The sequence below is a fragment of the Poecilia reticulata genome, linkage group LG12 (assembly GCF_000633615.1).
Source record: "Poecilia reticulata strain Guanapo linkage group LG12, Guppy_female_1.0+MT, whole genome shotgun sequence".
Taxonomy (NCBI): Eukaryota; Metazoa; Chordata; class Actinopteri; order Cyprinodontiformes; family Poeciliidae; genus Poecilia; species Poecilia reticulata.
Window position 1 is genome coordinate 11108992 of NC_024342.1, and position 21052 is coordinate 11130043.

Sequence of the window (21052 nt, forward strand, 5' to 3'; positions counted from 1 at the left end):
CACACACACACACACACACACACACACACACACACACACCTAGGGGCAATTTAGAGAGGCCAATTAACCTAACAGTCATGTTTTTGGACTGTGGGAGGAAACCGGAGTACCCAGAGAAAACCCACGCATGCACAGGGAGAACATGCAAACTCCATGCAGAAAGACCGGGGCAGGGAATCCAAATGTGTATCTTAACTGGAGCAATGCGCTACAGTGTTCCTGTGCTCGTTCCTCAAAAGAGGAGACTTGATTTAGGCTCAACCTACCATTAGGAAAGTCCACTTCGGTTGTGGTAGTGATTGGCAGAGGATCCTCAATCCAGGGTGTGGCATGTACAGCAACGCTCCAGTCACTCCATGTTCCAATCTCTGTGTCCTTAGCAGCTATCTGTTAATGCAAGGACAGCAGGAACAAAGATGTTTCGGACAATTGGTGTTATTAAGCGTCAATGAAGTATTGGTTTAATACCTTGTTTTTTTAGTGTTTTAAAAAAAAAAAGAGAGAAAGAAATAGGTAAAAAAAAATTGGTTACCTGTATGATATATTCCTTCCCAGCATAGGCATCAGTAATGGTATGCGAAGTGCTGTCAAGCAGCTCCACCTAAACAAAAAGCAACATAATTTCCCCAATTTAGAGCAAGAAACAGAATGGGAGTGAAATTGTATCGTAAACGGGAATTAAAATCAAGTAGTACGAGTTCTGCTCTTGCATATATGCCTATTTTCTTTCCTGAGACGTCAGCGCTGTGAATAAGATTAATGCATTCTTGAAAGCACTCATACTTTTAAGCAGGCTGTGTGACCCTGGGGACACGAAGTGGTCTGAATTGTGAAAACTTCGAGCTTAAAAGGGCAACTATGAGGTCTTGAGTCAACATTTGATCCGGATGTCTAACCCTTCCATTGCCGTGTCCATAAATTATGATCTCAGTGTAGAAATACTAGCTTGAGCTTTTAGCTTTTCGATGATTTATGGCGGGAAGACCTATTCACTATTCTGTGAATAGGTCAAGTGTGTGGCTTTAACCTTCAGGTGTTTTACACTCTGTTGATGAATTGACTGTAACCTGATGCCCCTCCGCAGCCTCCGCTCTCCACACATACAAAAACTCCTACAGAGGCGAATACATAATTGATGATTACACCAGAGAGAACTGGCATCAGTGCCACATAATTTTCTGACAGAGAATAAACTAAATGTTTGAGTAACAGGGGAGTGAATGGGAAAATGATTTGCTGCTCCTCTGTAATTTACGGTTAGAGCAGCGCGTGTGTGCGTGTGTGTGTGCGATTGTTTGCCGGTGGCCTGCTTCTGAAAGGGTGAAGGAAAAATAGTGAGAGGGAGGCAACTGCACTTTCTGTTTGGCCCCTGAAGTCAACACAAATCATTATGTGAATGCCAGATGCATTCTACAGCCAACAGTCTCAATGGTCCTCGATATAGAAAATTCTACTGCGTAGTTAACTCTTTATATAAAGACGTTCAGCTTAATCTAGATCACATTACAGGGAAACCTCGACCAAAACTGAAATATTTCAATGAAGCAATTCTCTCACTGACAACAACTTCAAGTACTTGAGAATGTTTTGGAATATTCCTTACATTTGTCTCAATATCAAGTTTATTTTTGCATTACTTAGTTTCTATTCTGTTGATTTATACAGTCATACTCAATATAATAGAATATTATGCAAAAATTGGTTTATTTTGGTAACTCAATTTCCAAAGAAAAAAACATATGAAATAGATTATTTACACAGACAGATGTTTTCGAGTCTGTTTTTCTGTTAATTATAATGAAAGCACAACATTTAAAATTTAATTATACATCAGTCCAATACAGAAGATGCAATTAATACAGAAATGTTGACTTAGTGAAAAATATGTAGTTAATTTCAAAAGGCATTTTAAATATGACAGATGAACATTGTTGGGTTGCTTAGTTTTATTTACTGAGCAGGATTGTGTAGCACAAATCCAGAACAAATCCTCAAGGTACTTTGCATATCCAGATTTTTAGAAAATAAAGTCAGTCTAATCAAATAAACAAGCAGTCATAGACTTTTAACACAAACTTTCATACTGAGTTAGCTTGTTGACAAATAAACCATATGTCATATTGCCATTACAATGTTCACAAAGCCATTCTGCTAAACCAGTTAAAGTTATTTGTGAGTGAAATTTTCTTTTCTTTTTTTTAGATTTGCAATGTTTATGTAAGTCGGATCATCGTCATTAGAGTTTGAGTTATTTGCCGCCGTTTGCCTCCTCGTTGCAGAGAGAAAAGTGTTTCAGAGTGAAAACAAAGCAGTGGAGCAGAAAGAATGGTTATTATTTCTGTAATACTGGATTTTGTCAGAAAACAGTTATGGGAAATGTAAAAAAAAAAAAAAAAAACACATTTCCGCAGCACTTCAAGAGGCCAAAAAGATAAAAGTGTCCATCACTCTAAAATGGAATCTGTCACTGTGAATGAGATCGTGTTTCTTTTTCAGGAAAGAAGGATTATAAAGAAAGGACAACCATCCAAGCAGCACTACACCAATCAGGTCTTTATAGTAAGAGGTGCCAGATACAAACCTAAAAGCCCCCTGACAGCCTCCTGGGAGTTTGCCAAATGGTTCCTGAATGACTCTCAGATCATGCAAAAGAACATCCTCTCCTTTTACAAAATGAAGACTGTACTATTCAGCCACAATTTCCAACTGTGAGAGTGGAGTAAAACCACGCACTGAGCATCACCTCATTTACTGCTTCTTGGGTCAAACGTGGTAATATGATTTCTGAAGACCAGTTCGAATGGACGAAATAATTTCAATGGTTGAACTTATCATATAAAGATACCAACTAGTGTTAGTATGAAGAATAAGGAGTATTCCTTCTGGTTTTGGAAGCTGTGCAGATGGGAATAATTGTGCAGTTGTTATGTGTAGCTGCATGAACAATATATTGTTCTAACTTCTGGGAGCAAGCAATTGATTAGCGTCTGAAAAGAGCAAGCAATTCTTGAAATGTGACTCTGGAAGAGTTGAAAAGGAGGCTTCAGGGAAAAACCTTCAGAAGGAAAGACCAGAGAGGGTAGGAAGCTCAAACCATTTCTTCCATTAGTTATAATGGGCGAGAATTACATCCTCAACTCCAACATCTCAGCTCAGCTTTTTAGCCGTACGACCAGGCAAAGATTTAATAAGGACAAGCAAAAGCAAATGATGAGGATTAGCAGTGATTCCTATTAGCATGCTAGGACAGTCGAGACAATACGTCAACTGTTGCCATTCAAAGGCCTCTTCAGATTTGTTGAAGGACTGATTGCTACCAGAGCTCCCTTGTGCCTACAGCGTTACCATAAACAACGACTCTCGATAATATGAGTTTCAAAAACAGTTGACTCTCCTTTGGGATAAAAAAAAAAAAACATTGAATTGAGTTAATGGGTCACAGCCCTATTTATACTCAGAGGAATGCATTTGCTTTATCATGTTAGCATATCTAGTTAACTATGTGATTGAAGTATTTGTGTTTTTGCAGGAAAATTTGAAAAATGGTTTATCGCTATACCAACACTTTCAATATAATTTATTTTATTTTTGATCTCTCTTTCCAGAAAGGCTACCCTTATCATATTATATCATGCAGCGGCGTGATTCAGTACATTTAGCCTGAGTTAATGGAACATTTCGATTACGTAAATCTTGTGTTGTTTTAGATGGAAATGTGTGTGTTTTCTGGCTTTTCCCTGCAATGTGAGCGTGCACGGAAGGGAGAGCTGCTGCAACGCATATCCTCTATTTCACTTTTAATCAACACTAAACAGATAAGCCCCCCAGACACGTGAGAAATGTAAATACACACTCACGCACAGGCAGCAGGGAGAGACAAATATGTTTTTATCACATTACCCTGTACCACCGCCATGGTACAAAGGCCTGTTTGGCAGCAAGGGCTACAGTCTTCAATCCATCTCCCAACTGCATCGCCACCCACCCAAACACCCTTCTATACAACACAAGATTAAGTGCTGTTTTCATTGCTCCCTGTTCAGCCACTTGGTGTCCCAGTAATGTATGCGCCTCTCTGGAAATGTTTATTCCAAGAAGTTTACGACATATTCTCCCAGCTGTTTAGATTCAAGAACTGTCGGATACACAAACAGAATTGTATCACAAAATGCTGTGAAAAAGTATGAAACCTCTTACAGATTTATTCAGTTTTTTCTTCATAATGTTATCAATTATCCATCCATATATACATATATGGTTATGGGAAGGTTGGTGTTTATGTCCACCCTATATTGGGATAAGAAGCATGATGCCCTTGACACTTCACCAGTTCATTACATCAATATTTTTTTTCAGGATGGAAAGCTCAAAAGTTTACCAGCTCTGATTATTTAAGAAGTAAGTTAAAAAGAGCCAGTCTGATAAAATAAAACAGACCGGAAGTTCTCAAATAGCAACACATCAGGTTAAAATCTAAAGAAATTTAAGAATGGATCGGAAGCGCAGTCAATGACATCTATTAGTCTGGAAGTGGTTACAAAATCTTTTCTAAGGCTTTTAGATCGCAGCAAACCATAGTGAGAGCAAATGTCTATTATTTAATGGGGGAAGCATAGAACCATAGTCAACCTTTCCAGAGTTGGACGACCTACCGCACTTACTCCAAGATCACAGCAATGACCCGTCCAGAAGGTCAGAACAATTTCTAAGAATAAAGCCTAAACTACTGCAGGTCTTACCTCAGCTGAGGTCAGTGTTCATGATTCACAACTAAGAAATACACCAGACAAAAAATAGCATCAAAAATAGAGCTCCAAGTTGAATCTTGATGGACTCTGATAATTTGTGGGAATATTCTATCGATGAAAGACATACACCTTCATTGGAAGGTGGATGTCCCATAATATATTTTGTAAAAACACACAATTTTGGTAAGTAATACCATAATGACAGTGAAACATGATGGGATAGTATAATAGCCTTCTCCTTGTTTTACTGCTTAAAGACATAAACAATATGCTGCAACAATGGCATCATGAATTCTGTTCTCTAGCAGTGAATCCTGAAGGAAAATGCCAGCTGATCATTTTGTGACTCCAAGCTCCATCACACTTTGGTTATTAAGATGATTTGAAGCAAACCAACAACTGCAGCTCTGACTGGCACCAGAAATACTTTTTCACATTACTAAACATGTATCACATTAGCATGCATAACAGTACGTGTTGTGTTTTTTTTCTAAACATAGGTCCAATCACTCATGTACATACAGAAGAGAAAATTAAAGAAAGACAAACAAATTTGCAAAAACCCCAAATTAAACAAATGTGAGTAAAAGGCCAAATGTTGACGAGGTTTCACACCATAGACATCGATACGGAAATACACACACAAACGCACACAGACAACAAGGAATGCAGATAACGGCATCGGTTGGATATGCTGGTTAGACTACATCTAAACAACAGGAAAAAAAATCTGCCTCAGAGGCAACCCACACTTCTGCTCACACACTCACATTCACACACAGTATGCTCTAAGCTGACGAGTGACCGTACATGCAAACTGTGCTCAACAGACACGCATCCTGAAATGACGCGGTTGGAGCATACCGCTAATGGAATTAAGCCTAGAAATGTAGCGCTTGGTTAGGCAGATAAGACTAAAGACTCAGCTTCCTTCCAAACAGAGTGTGAGTTGGGGTTGGGGGGACAGCTTGGGGGGTGGCAGACAAAGAGAGGCTGTTAACATGAAGGCCAACGTACAAGGCTTCAACTCTGCTGAGAAGGTGAGTGATGAGACAGAGATTACAGACAAACAAAGGATGTACAAGTTCTTTGGGTCTGTGAGTGGGTTAATTTGTCAGAGTGAATGAGGGTTTTCATATCCTGAAGAACAGAGGTGGGAAACTCCCACATGCAGTTTAGCAGCTGTCGGTGGTGGGCAAAAATGATATGGTGAAATGGCTTTTTCTGATGAAATAACAGGCTGCTTTAAACATGTACTGGTGATGTCACATGTCAGCTGATTCTGTGACTAGTTTAATAGGATGTAAAGGAGAAAATTAAAACCTCCAACATTTTTGGGAATCACCTTTGGCAGCTCTAAGTCTGTTGAGGTACACATCTCACCCAGGAGCCTGGATGTCCAGCCCTGGGAGAGCAGTGTCCTGCAGCATTTAAAAGCATCCAAACCACCTGAACCTAAAGGCTTAATTACTTCTTCAGAATGCAGTCCAGTTGCACAGAGCACAGCTGATGACCTAAGCATTTGATTCAGGTGTAATGAAGCAAAAACATGCAGAACTGGAATTTTGCACATCAACAGATGGACGTTTTTCAGACCTAATCAGAATGGAAGGATAACATCAGTGATCAACTTTTAGATCTGGCAACAGATTCTCGTTTGGAACTGGGTGTTGACTCACCAACGAATGGAAATACTTTGAATTCAATCACTGCATTGTCCTGCTACATCATGAACTTTAAATTGAACATCTATTTCAATAGATTCAACATCTATTTCAATCATAAATTGAACATCATGAACTGACAGTCTCTTAACCTTGACTTTCGTCTTGTAACTCTTTTATAAAGGCCAGACATTTGCATCATACTGTTGACAGTTTCTCCCATCTGAGCTGTGAATCTCACTTTTTTACAAAAATGAAGCAAGTGAAAAGTTGGCCCTGGAGTCTTTCTATAGGTATATCGCCAGTGCTGTTTTATTTTGGGATAAAACATCATGTAAGTACACAATTCTATGAGATAATGCACTAACTATGAAAAACTTTGAAAAAAGTATGGCTGAACACACACATACTATGTCAAAATGAAGGAGTTTGTGTGAAAGTGTGTGTCTGCAGAAAATAGTGAAGGAGAGATGCTGGGAAATTCACTGTCGCACATTCAACACATTGTTACAAGACATGTACAGACACACACACATTCTCAAATGCAATCCTACACAAATCTTGGACAATGTGAGGGGTAGAGAGAGAGAGATGTCCTCTGGGATCGCATAAGGAGCAAGGAGAAAAATAAGTAGACTTTTTGCTCTTCTCTACTCATGCCACCTCCTCTTCCCCTCCCCTTCTCCTTTCTATCCTGTTATTCCTTGACACATACACTCTGTCTCGCACTTGTATTTAGAGTTGCAAAACTTCACATTATTTTTCGCTTGGGATCAATAAAGTTTAATCTCATCTCTTATATACATATACGTGATTGAAATGCCTCAGAGTAGCAAAGGGTGCAAGACGCACCAAATAACCTCTATAATTACAAAAAGCGAGTAATCAAAGTTTCTCAAAAAAATATTGTGAAGTGGCACTCAACTGCGACTTATTAAACTGAAGGCAAGCTGCATTTCTTTTTCTGCAGCTGAAACCATATATTACATGCACTGTGTAAAACGACGGATAGCATACTTTTTTCTTACTGTCTCACTAAATCAGACTAAACCTTTGCTGTTTAAAATCAGGCAGGTTACAGAGATGAAAACCAAAAATGATGATATCATGTAAGCTTCTGTTATTAATATTTCCACAACCTTGGAGCTAAAATGAGACATGCCTGTTATATTTTTCTTTTGGAAAAATCTAAAGAAATTAGCCAAAAGAATTTAATAAAAATCTGGAAAAACATCTTTGACCTCCTCAAGTCTGGTTAATCCTTGAGTACAATTCCCAGAAGTCTGAAGAAGCCACATTCATCTGATCAAACAATTATATGTGAGTGTAAACAGCATGGGAATGTCTTGGCACTGCAGTGTGTGCAACATATTTTAGTGCGAAAGCTTTGTATCACCCCAAATGAAAATAAAAGACGTCAGCCAAAGCTTATAAATACACAGTTTGCATAAACACTCAGCAACAAAGACTTTAACTGCTGTATCAGACCTGTAAAGAATGAGTCATAAAATCTTTTCATTAAATTTGAACTTTTAATGCACAAGACTGGGCAGGATTACCAAAATGTATTCTAAAGACTAATGTAGTTATGTCTATCGTTAAATTCTGATGAACACTTGGAAGCCTGAGAAGAAAACCCAAACTGTGGAATGCAGGCGTGGCAGCATTATGTTATGGAAGCTTTTTGCTGCAGGAGAGACTGCTGCACTTAACACTGTATGAACATATTAAATATAATTATTAGAAGTAAACAAATTATTTCTGGTGTTTATTTAATAGAATAATGTTGGTAAATCTTACTGATTGATGATCTAATGTCACATGCTGAGAAGAAGAAAAAAACATGTGATATTAGACGCTTCACAAAAGTGATAGTTCAGAGGTGGAAAGAGCTATCGAACAAAAAAAAACAAGAACGGACTGACAGATAAAAAAAAAGTGCAAAATCAGGAAAAAAAGAGACAGTCCGAATGCAAAGAGCAGGAAAAGCACACAGAAGGAGACATGGAGGGAATTGGCGTCGGTGGTCAGATCTAATCCAGTGAGCATGTCTGTTGTCCTGGAAAGGAAACCCAATTATATGGCACTTCCACTGGCCCAGTGGCTCTCTGTGTGTTTGTGTGTGTGCGCAGAGAAGGTTGGTCTCATTAGGCTGACTGACAGCTCCCATTTTTCCACAGCACTTTCCACCCATTTGAAAACTCACACACACACATGCATGCACATAAATGTTGGGTCCAGGGGTAATTTCTCAAACAGTATTTCTCTCTTTGAAACCCCAATCGCCATAGCTGCAATTACTGTAAAAGGGATCCAACCTCCACATACACACACACGCACACACGCACGCACACACACACATACACCCCAAAAGAAGTGAACTAAACTGTCCACCTTTAAAAAGCAGTGTGGTAATTTCAACACCACCACAGGAGAGGTGGCTTTACATTAATTGTGGTTTATGCTGTCATGTCAGCGTGTCAAAAAATGTGAAGCATGAACATGTCATGAAATTCAAAATTGAGATCAGAATTTACCTCATTTTCCCCTCTTTCCTCTGGTATATTTCAATTTTTGTATGCATGTAGTTCCTCCTCTCCCTCTGCAGATCTGGAGCAAATTAAACCTACAAAATTTTACAGGCAAACTGTCAGGTACCTGGATTATAATTCTGTGACATGTGTTGGGGTTCTTACAGGATTTTATAAATTGTTGCACAGACTTCTAATTTATGGCAGCCTTTGAAACAGTGGATCATTATGTTCTTTTGAACCACTAAGCCAGAATCCATGGCACAGCACTGAAGAGGTTCATATTCTTCCTGAAAGCTAGAACTTTGTTTTTACTGTCATGACTTAAATGCTTAAATAATGAAATTACTGCTGTAAATATTGTTCCACACATCAAGGAAAATAGGTAAAACATATACGTTTCTTACTAGATATGTATTGTAAAGGACCTCAATTTGCCAAACTAATCTGTATTGAAAAAATATAAATTACTTGATAAAGTATCTGTAATAAGTTAAAGTATTGGAAGGGGCAAAAATATTGAACACATGAATATACAAAGTTGCAAAAACAAAACACAGAAAGTCAAGAAAATGCCTGGAAATCTGTTTTAGGAATATTTAGAAACATGCCATAATGGGTACACGTAAATAAGACTTTCAAGACCTTCCCTCATTGTTGCAAACCATTCAGAACCATTGCATTCAAAAGTAATTTTAAACTTCTGAATGTTTAAGTGGGGACTATTGGGGCCATAACACAGAACAGAAAAATATAATTTTACAGCAATCCATCAATGACCAGGAGACCCGTCCAAGATTTCTGACAGATGAGTGAAAAAAAATAAAAAAATAGAGATTTTGAAAAACTTGAAATGAGGTCTTTCAAAAAGACAGCAAGGTGCTCAAACAACACTGCTTCCAAAAATCCACAGCTCTTTTGTGGTAGATTTAGACAAGCCAATAAAACCCTGAGGGAATATAGTTATGCCAGGTGAGAACACCGTGGATGTCACTGCACAGTATATTTCGTGGATGAATTGAAAAACCTATTCCCCCAAAAACACTGCCAACAGTAAACTTTAGAGGTATCAAGGTATGGAGCTTTTTATGTCACTGGCAGAATCTGTATTACTGAAGAAAGGATGAAGGGACAGATTTATTATGACATGCTTTATTAGGAGTCTGTAGAACAGCGGCCTCAAACTCCAGTCCTCAATGTCCGGTGTCCTGCAACTTTCAGATGTCTTTACTATACCACACCTGGCTCTAATATTAGATCATTAGCAGAACTCCATAGAGCTTGAATGTGTGATGCAGTTTCACCATTTAATTCAAATGTTTAGAAGGGATACATCGAAAAGTTGCAGGACTTTGGGACTCGTGGACCCCAGTTTGCAATCACCATTGTAGATGAAACAACGATGGATTATTTATAACCACAATGATCTCAATTACACAACCAAGGAACCAATCAATCGGTTTCAGAGTAGCAAAATAAAAGTGGCAGAAGAGCTGAGTCAATTAACTGACTTGAAGCCAATTCAATTAATTATGAATATAATTTGGGACTACATTTCATGAAATAGGGTCCAAGAAACTTGAGCATTTGAAGACAGTGTGTGTGGAGCAAGGGGGCTGTTTTGAAGCTTCTCAGTAGAAAACTGTCTTTTTCTAGTGAGTTTTTAGTCCATTTCAGTGATTGTGTTCAAAATGTATTTCCTGTGCCATCACACTTCACAGCATAACCTAATTTATGGACTTTTTAGAGCTGCCTCTTTGCATATGTTTACTACTTGGGTGGCAATTGAAATCTAGTGGAAATTTTAGAACCAATAAGCAGATATTCACTGGAAAAAAACCCCTAGTAAATTCATAAGTCATTAGACACAAACTCTGAAAAAACAGGGATGAGTGTTTGGCAGCCTGAGGATTGACATGGTGATGTCAAAGTCGATAGAATCAGAGGAGAGGGTAGTGTTCAACATGGACTACAAAGTATCCACAAGCTGTTTCTTGTGACTTTCCTTTCTTTCATCTGTCTCTCTGTGACAGCTTTTGTACTTGTATTAAAAGATACCCTCTGAAAGCGTTGCACAGACGTAGACTTTATTTTCTACCTAACAGAAGCACGCTTATTTGACAATGTCTTTGCGACTCACGGTACATCAGTGCAAAATGCTTTGGAGCTAATGCACAAGATTCTCTCCATCTGTAATGTATTTTGACAGCGGAGCTTAATGATGATGACTTTCAAGTGTGACAGCGCTGGATTTAGCAGAGTGTGGGTCTCTTCAGTATGTTTGTGTGTTAAAACCATAGGATTTGATAAATGATCTGTCTGATGCGGTGTCCTTTAGATGGGATGTTTTCCCCAAACAAGGTCTAAACATTTATCATGTGTACCCGTAAATGGATGGCTTGAGGGACGGATGGTTAGACAGGTGGCTTAACGCATGGGTGGGAGGATGCATGGATAGACGAAGGAGTGGGCGATAGCGAAACATTGGATTGTGAGGAGAGGCAGAGTGGGATGGGGAGGTGAAAAGCAAACTCAAATGAAGGATTTTGCAGGTTTATGAAAGGAAAAATACAGAACAAAAACTTTTTAAACAAGTTAGACGTCGACAAGATGAGAAAAACAATTTATCTTTCTCAAAGATTTTGTCAGCTTGCGTTAAATAACATGCATTTAAACTGCGACGTTGGTTTTCCAAGACAGTAATATTAACTTATCCTGTTTTTGTTGGCTTAAGACCGGTACTTTCAGCACATCTCATGTTATGGATAAATAAAAACCTGTCAAAAAAACCAAAAAAAACCTAAGATGTCATGTTTTCCTATCCATCTCCTTTTGCTTTGAGACATTAAATTATGGGTGAGTACCATTTCACCATGTGTCCCTACCACTTAGTCATGGCCATTCACATGACTACAACCACTCAATGAATGTGAGTTATGTGTTAGCTACAAAATATTTCAGCAATCATTATAATGTTTCATTTCACGTATTTTATTCAACTGAGATTGGCAGCACAACTGATTTAGTCAGTTTCGTAATTAATACAGTCTCTAATTTGGCACCTTCAGAAGTTGTATAATTTGGTATCATATGCTTTGAAAAAACCCAACAAAAGCATATCAGTACTGGCATATGGGAACTCCAGCAAACATATTAAAGAAACTTGTTACCAGTTTCTTTAATATGTTTGCTGGAGTTCCCATATGCCAGTACTGATATGCTTTTGTTGGGTTTTTTCAAAGCATATGATGGTGATTTTGCCTTCTTAAAGGCCAGCAAAAGTGCCAGAGGCACCCGGAAAAAAGCAACAGTGACTATAATAGAAGTCTCAAAGTAAGGTAATAGAGGTATTAAAGGAAGATGAAATAGACAAAGGAGTTTAATTTAATGCCCGGGTGCAATGCAAAGAATAAAACTAAAAACATGAACAACACGTTTAAATAATGATCATTCAATCTGCATGCATTTTATGTAACAGTGGAATAATTAATTTTATGCTAATTCTACAACTTGTGATTTGGAATTTTACCTTTCAAACTCTTGGTTTTATTTAAAGACAGATGGACTGGATGGTTCCTGGCAAGTTATAGACTAAATAAAAGATTTTAGTGTTTTTACTCAAACAGTAACCAAACAGGCTGGAAAAGGACACACCCTTTAAAGCACAAGTATTAATAAAAACCTAAAATCTGGTAGGATGTTGAAGTAAGACAGAGAAAACAGGAAAGGCTTTATATAAAAATAAAATGTTTTTGGTCTTTTCTTAGACATTTCTGTCCGTTGTTCATTTGTTATTTAACAAGAAGTGATACTTCAGTGAATTACAGGAAAGATGCACATGTGATAAAGTTGTTCTGTTTCAATCTGTGGCAGTCTTTTAGAAAACCTTCAGAGAACATAAACGGGCTGAGGCTGACAATTAGTGATGGTAATTGCTAATATACAATATTTAGGCAGCTAAATATGTCAAATCTGTTATGATTTTGTCTATTTAAAATCTTCATGGTCTTCTGTCAAACAGAAGACTACGGGAGAAAATAGGTGGAATAAATAACTATTTCCTTCTACAGATGGCTGCTCATTGCCAAAAATCAAAACCAAAAACAACTACATTTTTGTCAGGTAAAAGCTATATAATAGCAAAATGTTGGCAATAGGAAAATCTCTAAGAAAGCTCTGTTTTCTTGGAGAGAGATGGATTTGAGTTTTTTTATAGTTAGTAGTGGTTCAAGTCCAGAAGTGTTTCTGTAGAAACAAATTTATGTCTCTGAAGTATGACTTAAGTGTTCCAGCATTATGAGGAGACTTTTGGCTAACACGTGTGAACCATTATTACACGGATCAGTTGGAGGACAGGATGAAAAGTCTGATATTAAAGTGAAACATTATATTAAAGAAATAGAAGCAAGAAGGACAGAGGAGAATGAATAGGGACTGAAAAACACAAATTCATAGTATAAGAGGTCAGAAGAAACCATGGGGAGAGGAAGGGAGATGGATGGCTGAGGGAGGAAGTGGAACGGCCGACAGAAGGAAAAGGGAGAACATATGTGGAATAAATAAATGAAGGGACAGTTAAGCTGTGGTGGTCAAGCGAACACAGATTAAAGGAAAAATAATTTTAAGACCGCCCTCTTTCTCTGCTCTGGCTGCTTTACTTACTCTGCCCTCTTCTTTTTTGTTTTTGTTTTAGTATATTGTTACTTTTCTACTCCATGTTGTGGATGAAAAACACAGATAATGTGTTTATAAAACAAGACAAAAATGAATTAAATGAATACAAAAACCTCCACTTCTTCTGGTGTTTTGACAACTATTTGGGCTTTTTATGCACAAGATAATTTGCTAATGTTTTCATGATCAGTTTTTAAAGAAGATTGATCAGCTATTTGATGGTTTTAGCTCTGCTCTTATGCATCCATGAGTCTATGCAAACCCAGGCCTTGATTGCATATTAGTCTTAGTAATTACAAAAACAAGAGTCTATATGCCAATGTTCAGCTACTTGTATACATGCTTTCATGTGAGTAGGTGCATTTGGCTGTAAATATGAGTTCTCATGCATGGATACATGCACTGAAACATGGTCGAGTGGAGTTTGGCAGAATACATAAAGGGCAAGTCCACCATAGCTGATGCAGTTACGTACAACGAGTTTAAAACTGAGCAGTCTGAAATTGTTTTTATCGCAGTTATCGGACCGTTGCTTTAATTGCTGCTCAAGTCTGAGTTCACATCTCTGTGAGGGAACAGTGCCACAAAGAGCCATGGGAAATAAACAAAGTCACTGAACATTTACAGATGTACAGATATTTTTATTCTGATACAACTTCCAGTGAGTGAAAGATATAGCCTAAGCTATGATTTACTGTTTCACATTTAAGACCACATAACCTAAAGAGGGAAAAGGGGAGATATGGAAATATACAAAAAAAAAAAAAAAAAAACACAGGGTCTTAAATTGTTGTTTTTGAGCAATTGTTTGTGTAAAATACACCAGAGTCAAAGAGTGAAGCCTGAATTTACACTGAAGAAAGAGGTAGCTTATACTGCACACACAATGTGTTTACCTAGCAGTGGTGGCTAAATAGTCACTTCTCTGGAGCACTGATGCATGTAGAAAAAAAAAAAAAAAAGAACAGTTAAACAATACAGATGTGCTGATGTTTCCTTCACTGTGGAAGTTGTGCAGTCATAGAAACTGGTCGATGTGCGGCATATTAAAGAATGAAAGAGTCATGCATTAAATTGGCTCAGTAGAAGAACAATAATCCCAAACAGCAGATCAGAGCAGCAAAATCTTAAGGTTGAAAACCTTTAGATTCAGTCTGTTGTTATAAGTCAGTCATGACCTCTACCATTATGGAGACATGATAACACTAAAAGGTTCTAAATGCATTTATTTTAGAGCAGTTTTTAGAACTATAGTATATTTTTGTAAGTCCATTTCCTCAATTTAACTTATCTTTAAAAAATGTTTCCATTAGAGGTTATTCCACTGTAGTGGAACATGAATTTCCTTTAACAATCTTTTCACTTGTGTACAAGGAATGAGCAGAAGTATGGAGAACGTGGTAGGTGCAATTCTGCATGATGTGTAAGCAATTTCAGTTTGTCTATCCTATATTATTTCAGATGGTGTAACTTTTCATTTTTGCTCCCTCAAGCCGTTCATGTGCTTTCCTTGATCTTCAAACATCTACTAACCGACAGCTTTTAGAAATTCACTTTCAAAGCCCACACTAGAGCTTCCCCTTTCTTGACGTCTCTTGGATTGTCTGGCACCCACAATGCTCCTTACATCTGATCACACTGATCTCCATATGCCTCTTTCTCTTTTTGCTTTGTAGTTCTCTCACCAACCCTCCATTTGGCCGTCAACTTCAAGTATTATGATCTATGGCCCGTGTGTCTTCTTGCGTCATATATTTTCAAAAGAAGATTCTGAAGTATATAATATGTCAGTCACCTTTGTCCTCCACTAAAGTTAATATGCATCTTTGCACGACTGCCTGTATCATTTATATGTCCTGCTCATTTCACTTTTGGGTATCTACCAAAGTCTGCTATCCATTAACGCCTCTTCTGCTTCTCTGATGTGCTTCATTCATCTCTACTTCAAAACTTTTCCTCATTTTCCTGTATCCATCTGAATCTCCATCACTCTTGAGTATCTGAGGCCGTCATCTCTTCATTCCTCAACACGATGGATGGTTTCCTCTAAAGATGACTCTGATCACAGCACAGCTTTCATTTCAGACTCCACACACATTTCATAGTGTTCCATGTGAAAGCCATACACAAGCATCCCTGTTGTCTAACCACATCAAAGTCAAATTCCTGAGCAACAGTAACCACTTCAATTAACCTTTGAGGCTATGGTGATTGACATGATGGTATAAGGCCAATGAGCAGTGCGTCTTATTTTAGAGGCTTCATTAAACTCCTTTAAATGAATTATGTCACAGCTCAATAACTTTTAACAATAATGTTCAGTGCAACAGTGTGTATCCAAAGACAAATATTGAACACATCCACTCTAAAAGCAGTAATGAGTCATATGCTGCAATAACGAGGATAAAATGCTTCCAAAAATAGTGTAGCTTAGTCAGTATGATTGAACCAACATTTTAAAACAGCCAAACCCACACATAAGGGAAGATAGATTACACATAAGATAGAATCTATCATAAATGACACATTAGCAAAATGAAAATATGTTTGTTGTATTCAGCCTAGGAAGTATTATAAGCCAATTTCTAACTTTTTTGTGAATGATAGTTGTGTACAATGTGTATAATGACTTCGACGTGAGGGAATAATCTCATGTGTACAATGTTAAAGGCAGTTCAGTCTCCCTCACAGTAGACAAACTCAAAACAAATTCACCCCAATATCAGATCAAGCAAACAGCTCAAGAGGTACATCTCAGTCTCTAATACCAGGGTTCATAATAATACGGTCAGATAGAAGATCATTCTTCTCTTAAAAAAAGAAAAAAAAAAGGTATCCCAATTTAAGTTTGCAATCTTGCATTTGAATGAAACAAAAGACATCTGGAACAGTGTCCTTTTGATAGACGAGGCCAATGGAAAGATGTTTGAGTACAAAGTATAGCACCAACGTTCCATAGTGACTGTAGATCATGGTGATGGTTTCAACCAAAGGTCACCCAGTAGACACTTAYYATTAACTCATTTTTACACCACAGTATTCAGATATTCATTGGAGTCATAAATACAATAATAAATCTAATATAAAATGATAGAAAAGAAAATTACTATCATTACAAAAGGCCATTCAAAGTGTAAAGTTAAATATGATTTAAGTGATTTTCTAGAATCTGAAGACAAGTGTGCAGGAACAAATACTCAGTTTACCTCAAAATGATGTCATCAAGTTATAGCAGTTAATGGTATTGGCTAGGTAATGATTGTTTTTTTACTTAACTACATATCTTTTAAAATGAGGACAGCTGTAACTCTGTGCTTTGGCACAGAAATAAGTGGCTCTCTGGTCCAGTGTTAAAATATGCAGAATTACCTTCAGGAAGCCACACTCACCACAGCTGAAATCAAGAACCTCAACCACAAAGATATTCATCAAAGCATACTACAGAGAAACAGGGAGTTTGGATCAAACCTATTTATGCAATTTCCAAATTGCGTGTCATTGCTCAATCCAAATATTGACTTAAGGTTTCCCACCTATGTTTGGTTCATATGTTGATTAACTAGCAGTACAGAGAGAAAGAAAACTTTCACTGTTTGTCAGGTTTAAATTTCACTTTTCTTTTTACAAGGAATTGAGTCTGAATAACAGCCTTATCCATTCCAGCTACTGAATGAGTGGTAAACGTGGTGAAGAAAATAAAACCTATAGTCATATAAAAACAACCTTAAGCTTGATCAATTTCTTTAGAAACTAAATCAATCTTTGTCCCTGAGCTGAAAACCTTTTAACACATTTCAAATACATTTACTTCTATTGTTCGTGTTTGAAAGGAGGGACAACAATGCTAAGTGGGGCCATATATTTGGTGAACTTCATGGCAAATTTGAAACTGAAACAAATCAACTGTAGTGACAAGCAACTTCTAAATAACAAAATAAAATGAAAACAACAGCAATACTGAAAGAGACAGATATTAAAGAAGGTGTTGAAGGACATATGTATGGATTACTAGGATATATAAATGGTCTACAATTCCTGCGTATATGATTTCATTTGAGAGTTTGTAACCTTAGATCTTGGAACAACACCTTAGCAAACCATTGACATGCACCATAATAACACTACAAGGTTCGACCTTGGTGGAAAGAGCTTTCATCCCTGGAATTCTATAGTGGACACATATGTTTTTGCTATAAGGAGCCCTTAGGGAAGTGAGCCCACAAAAATTACTCAAATGGAGTAACACACACCAAAGCAGCTGAGAAATGATCCCTGTGTTTCCAGGAATCAAACCAATGGACACAATTGAAGTCATTTTACTAAAACTTTTCTCAGAAGCATTTCTTTGGAAAACTGTTTTCTTTCATAAAAAGTCTTGGTTTAACTAACTTTGAGCATGATTTCTGAACATTTATAGAAATGTAGATCTAGTTGCCATGGAATTCCACGTGACTTCCAGTCACATTAAAACCACAGACTTCAATGCTATTTATTTTCACCCTGACTCTGCCCCTAAACCTAACCCTTAGCAACTGTAAGAACAATTAACACCTTAGTCCCAAACCTAAATCCCAACTCAAAAACAATGTTGCAACAATGTAATAAATGCTAAAGCACACACATGCAGTCGTACTCACATGCTGCCACCTGTCATGAATGAGTGGCCGGTATCGAAGGAAGTACTTAAGAGGGAACGTGTCTATATCGGGCCATGTGGCGGGGCTGTGCCAGGACACCTCCAGCCTTCGAGGGTTTAAACGGATCGGGGATGCCGTCACGCGCTCTGGGGGGTCCGGTTTTACTGCAAAAGGTGGACAAAACCAGTCAGTTAAAAGCACATAGCAGTCAGTCAATGGTGATGAACATCTTCCAATGTTTAACCCCGTAGTTCTTAAATATCACTGCGTAGCTGATATTTTAAATTTTTTTTCCACACAACACTGATATATTTTAGACTGACTTGGTGTTGGAAACAAAGTAAAGAGGAAAAATTTAATTGAAAATCAGAAAGGATGGTTATGTGTAATTATGGATGGTCCCAAGTTAATATTTTTAAATAATTTCCAACTTTTTATGGACTGCTTTCAGTAGTTTATTTCTGTTCTATGTTACAAGTAGTATGACTTAGACCACTACTACAAAGGTGTTAATGCTATAGGAAATCAAGGCAGAACGGTGAAACTAATTTGAATGTTTGGAGGAAGTGTTGCAAGGCAAATATAAAAGGCCATCAGACCTGATGAGAAGGTATGTAAAAAAAACTGTTCACTAAGGAAGCCCTGAATGAGATTGTGACAATTCAATTTGGAGCTTTTCAGACTATATTGAATGACCCGGTCTTTGTTATATCATTCCCACAAGGGAGCCCACTGGCCTGCATCTTCAGCTACATGAAACCCTTTGCTCAAGTAAAAGCACAACTACACACACATCACAATGGGAAATGATAGATAGCCACAATTATAATCGGAATGTCTGATAAAATACTCGAGCATTAAAGCAATTTGCGTGAAATGCATACCATCGTACACACAGACTGGCAACCAAACAAGAAGCACACCGACAAATTCAAAGTAGCAGCAGACAGGAAGGCACAAATAGACAAAGTAAATAAGCAATTAAAAAGAAAATGTCAACAAAACAGCCTTTTTAGCCCATCAAAAATAGGCATGATGACATGCAGTGTGGATTCGCAGTGTCTCGTGGAATATTGTTGAACAATTGACACAGAGATCTTTTAAATTTCAAATCATTGTATGAATGGGTGGCAGCTAATTAGCACTCAGCAACAGAGAAAAGGGAGACGGTAAACATTTTTCAGTAGTAATTATTAATTGAGGGAAACAATGGTTGTGTGAGTGAGCACAGGAAGCTCAGGCAGGTTTCAAACATGTAACTGTGAGGATAAAGTTTGTCAAGTGAGCAGAAACATTCTGGTATAATGGATTTTAGATTTAGTTTTCTCTGTAAAAAAACACGAAACTGGCGAAAATATAACCAGTTTTGTTTTGTGGCTAAAATGTGAACTAAACAGAGAAAATGTTTAACTCACATTTTCTCTGTGTCTGAGCCAAATGAAGAAGAAAGCATTTGACTGCAGACTGGTTTTATGCCAACATTTTAAGTTCCTTTCATTTTACAACATGTATGACATTAACTTAAAAGGACTCTTCAGTGCAAAATAACATCAATATGGGGTGAAAACTTACTGCAAACTGTAGCCAAATCATCACGAGTAAAACATGGATGGATTACCTTGAGAAAAGTAAAACTTTCCTAACCGCTGTATGATTTTCCAATTTTCCATCTGGAGATTGAGGTAACAAAACAGCAGGGTGAAATGTGCTGACACGTGACAGACACATCAGAGGAACGACGCATGTCATAACGGGAGCAGAACATTTCTCTACATTTATGTTGTAAGAATTGTATTGTTTTGGTGAGCACTATTAATATCATCATATAACAATGTAACGTAATAAACTCAAATTTCATCTATGCATTTTATGGTCACTACTTCTGTTGGCACCTGTGTTATGCATAGATGCTAGGGTTATTCCAAATGTAATGTCATCATTCCCCAGTGCCTCATAAATCTTGTAAATCTTGGCTGTCTGGTGATTACTTTTTTTAATGCTTTATTAAATTTTTTGGTCCTGAAAATGAATATGAAGTTTGCGAGCTTAGAGTTTGAGCACAACTGAAAGATAAAACGAGTAAACATTAAAATATAAGCCTTACTAAAACATGCTTCTATTTGTTAGAAAACACGTAAGATAGAAAAGGAAAAGAAGTAGATGCATTTCACATAAGTAAGACGACACTAGAAAAATATTATATTTTGCTCTTTGTCCAACCAAATGGATAAAAGAAAATGCACATGAACAAAACAGATAAATCTGAGGATGGAGTGCGCAAAGGCTTTTAAAGTATCACTCTTAACTTACAAAGATATTTAAGAAAATGACAGCTATTCATTGTATGAGTAAAATAAAATCTTTATTTTGTTATCCCAAAACCTCTTAAGAATAGTTCCTTAGAAGGAATTATTTCCAATGTAGCATCTGAAACACTCTAAAAACAAAAAAACGCATAATGTAGAGACACAATCACCATGATTGACAAAACAATCTCTTAATGATGATACAAATTTTAAAAGAAGGAAAACAAGGAACATGATAAATTTGAGTGCAGATGTATTTGTGCATATGTGGATTTGGCTTTATAAACTTTACTTTCATTGCTATTACCCTGTCATACCAACCCTCTGTCGTTCGTTAATGAGATGCCTTGAAATGTGTGCTGTGATAAAAATCTGAGAGCTATGTGTGACATACATTATCTGAGAACAGAAGAAAGGAAACAAAATAAAAGCCGTCTTCGTTATAGAAAGTTTCAATGTTCTGCTGAAGCTGAACAAAGATATTTCTCTAAA

At 37.3% G+C, this 21052-nt stretch overlaps 1 protein-coding gene across 2 annotated transcripts in view; it reads right to left on the bottom strand.

The window, feature by feature from the left end:
- Window positions 1-21052, bottom strand: part of cntfr (ciliary neurotrophic factor receptor) — a 238680-nt gene that overhangs the window by 13007 nt on the left and 204621 nt on the right. For both annotated transcript variants that reach the window (XM_008423847.2, XM_008423849.2), the window contains exons 7-9: window positions 18255-18418; window positions 533-601; window positions 267-387 (exon numbers count right to left, since the gene is read on the bottom strand). In XM_008423847.2, coding sequence (XP_008422069.1) covers window positions 267-387; window positions 533-601; window positions 18255-18418 — 354 coding nt within the window. The remainder of the gene's footprint in view (window positions 1-266; window positions 388-532; window positions 602-18254; window positions 18419-21052) is intronic.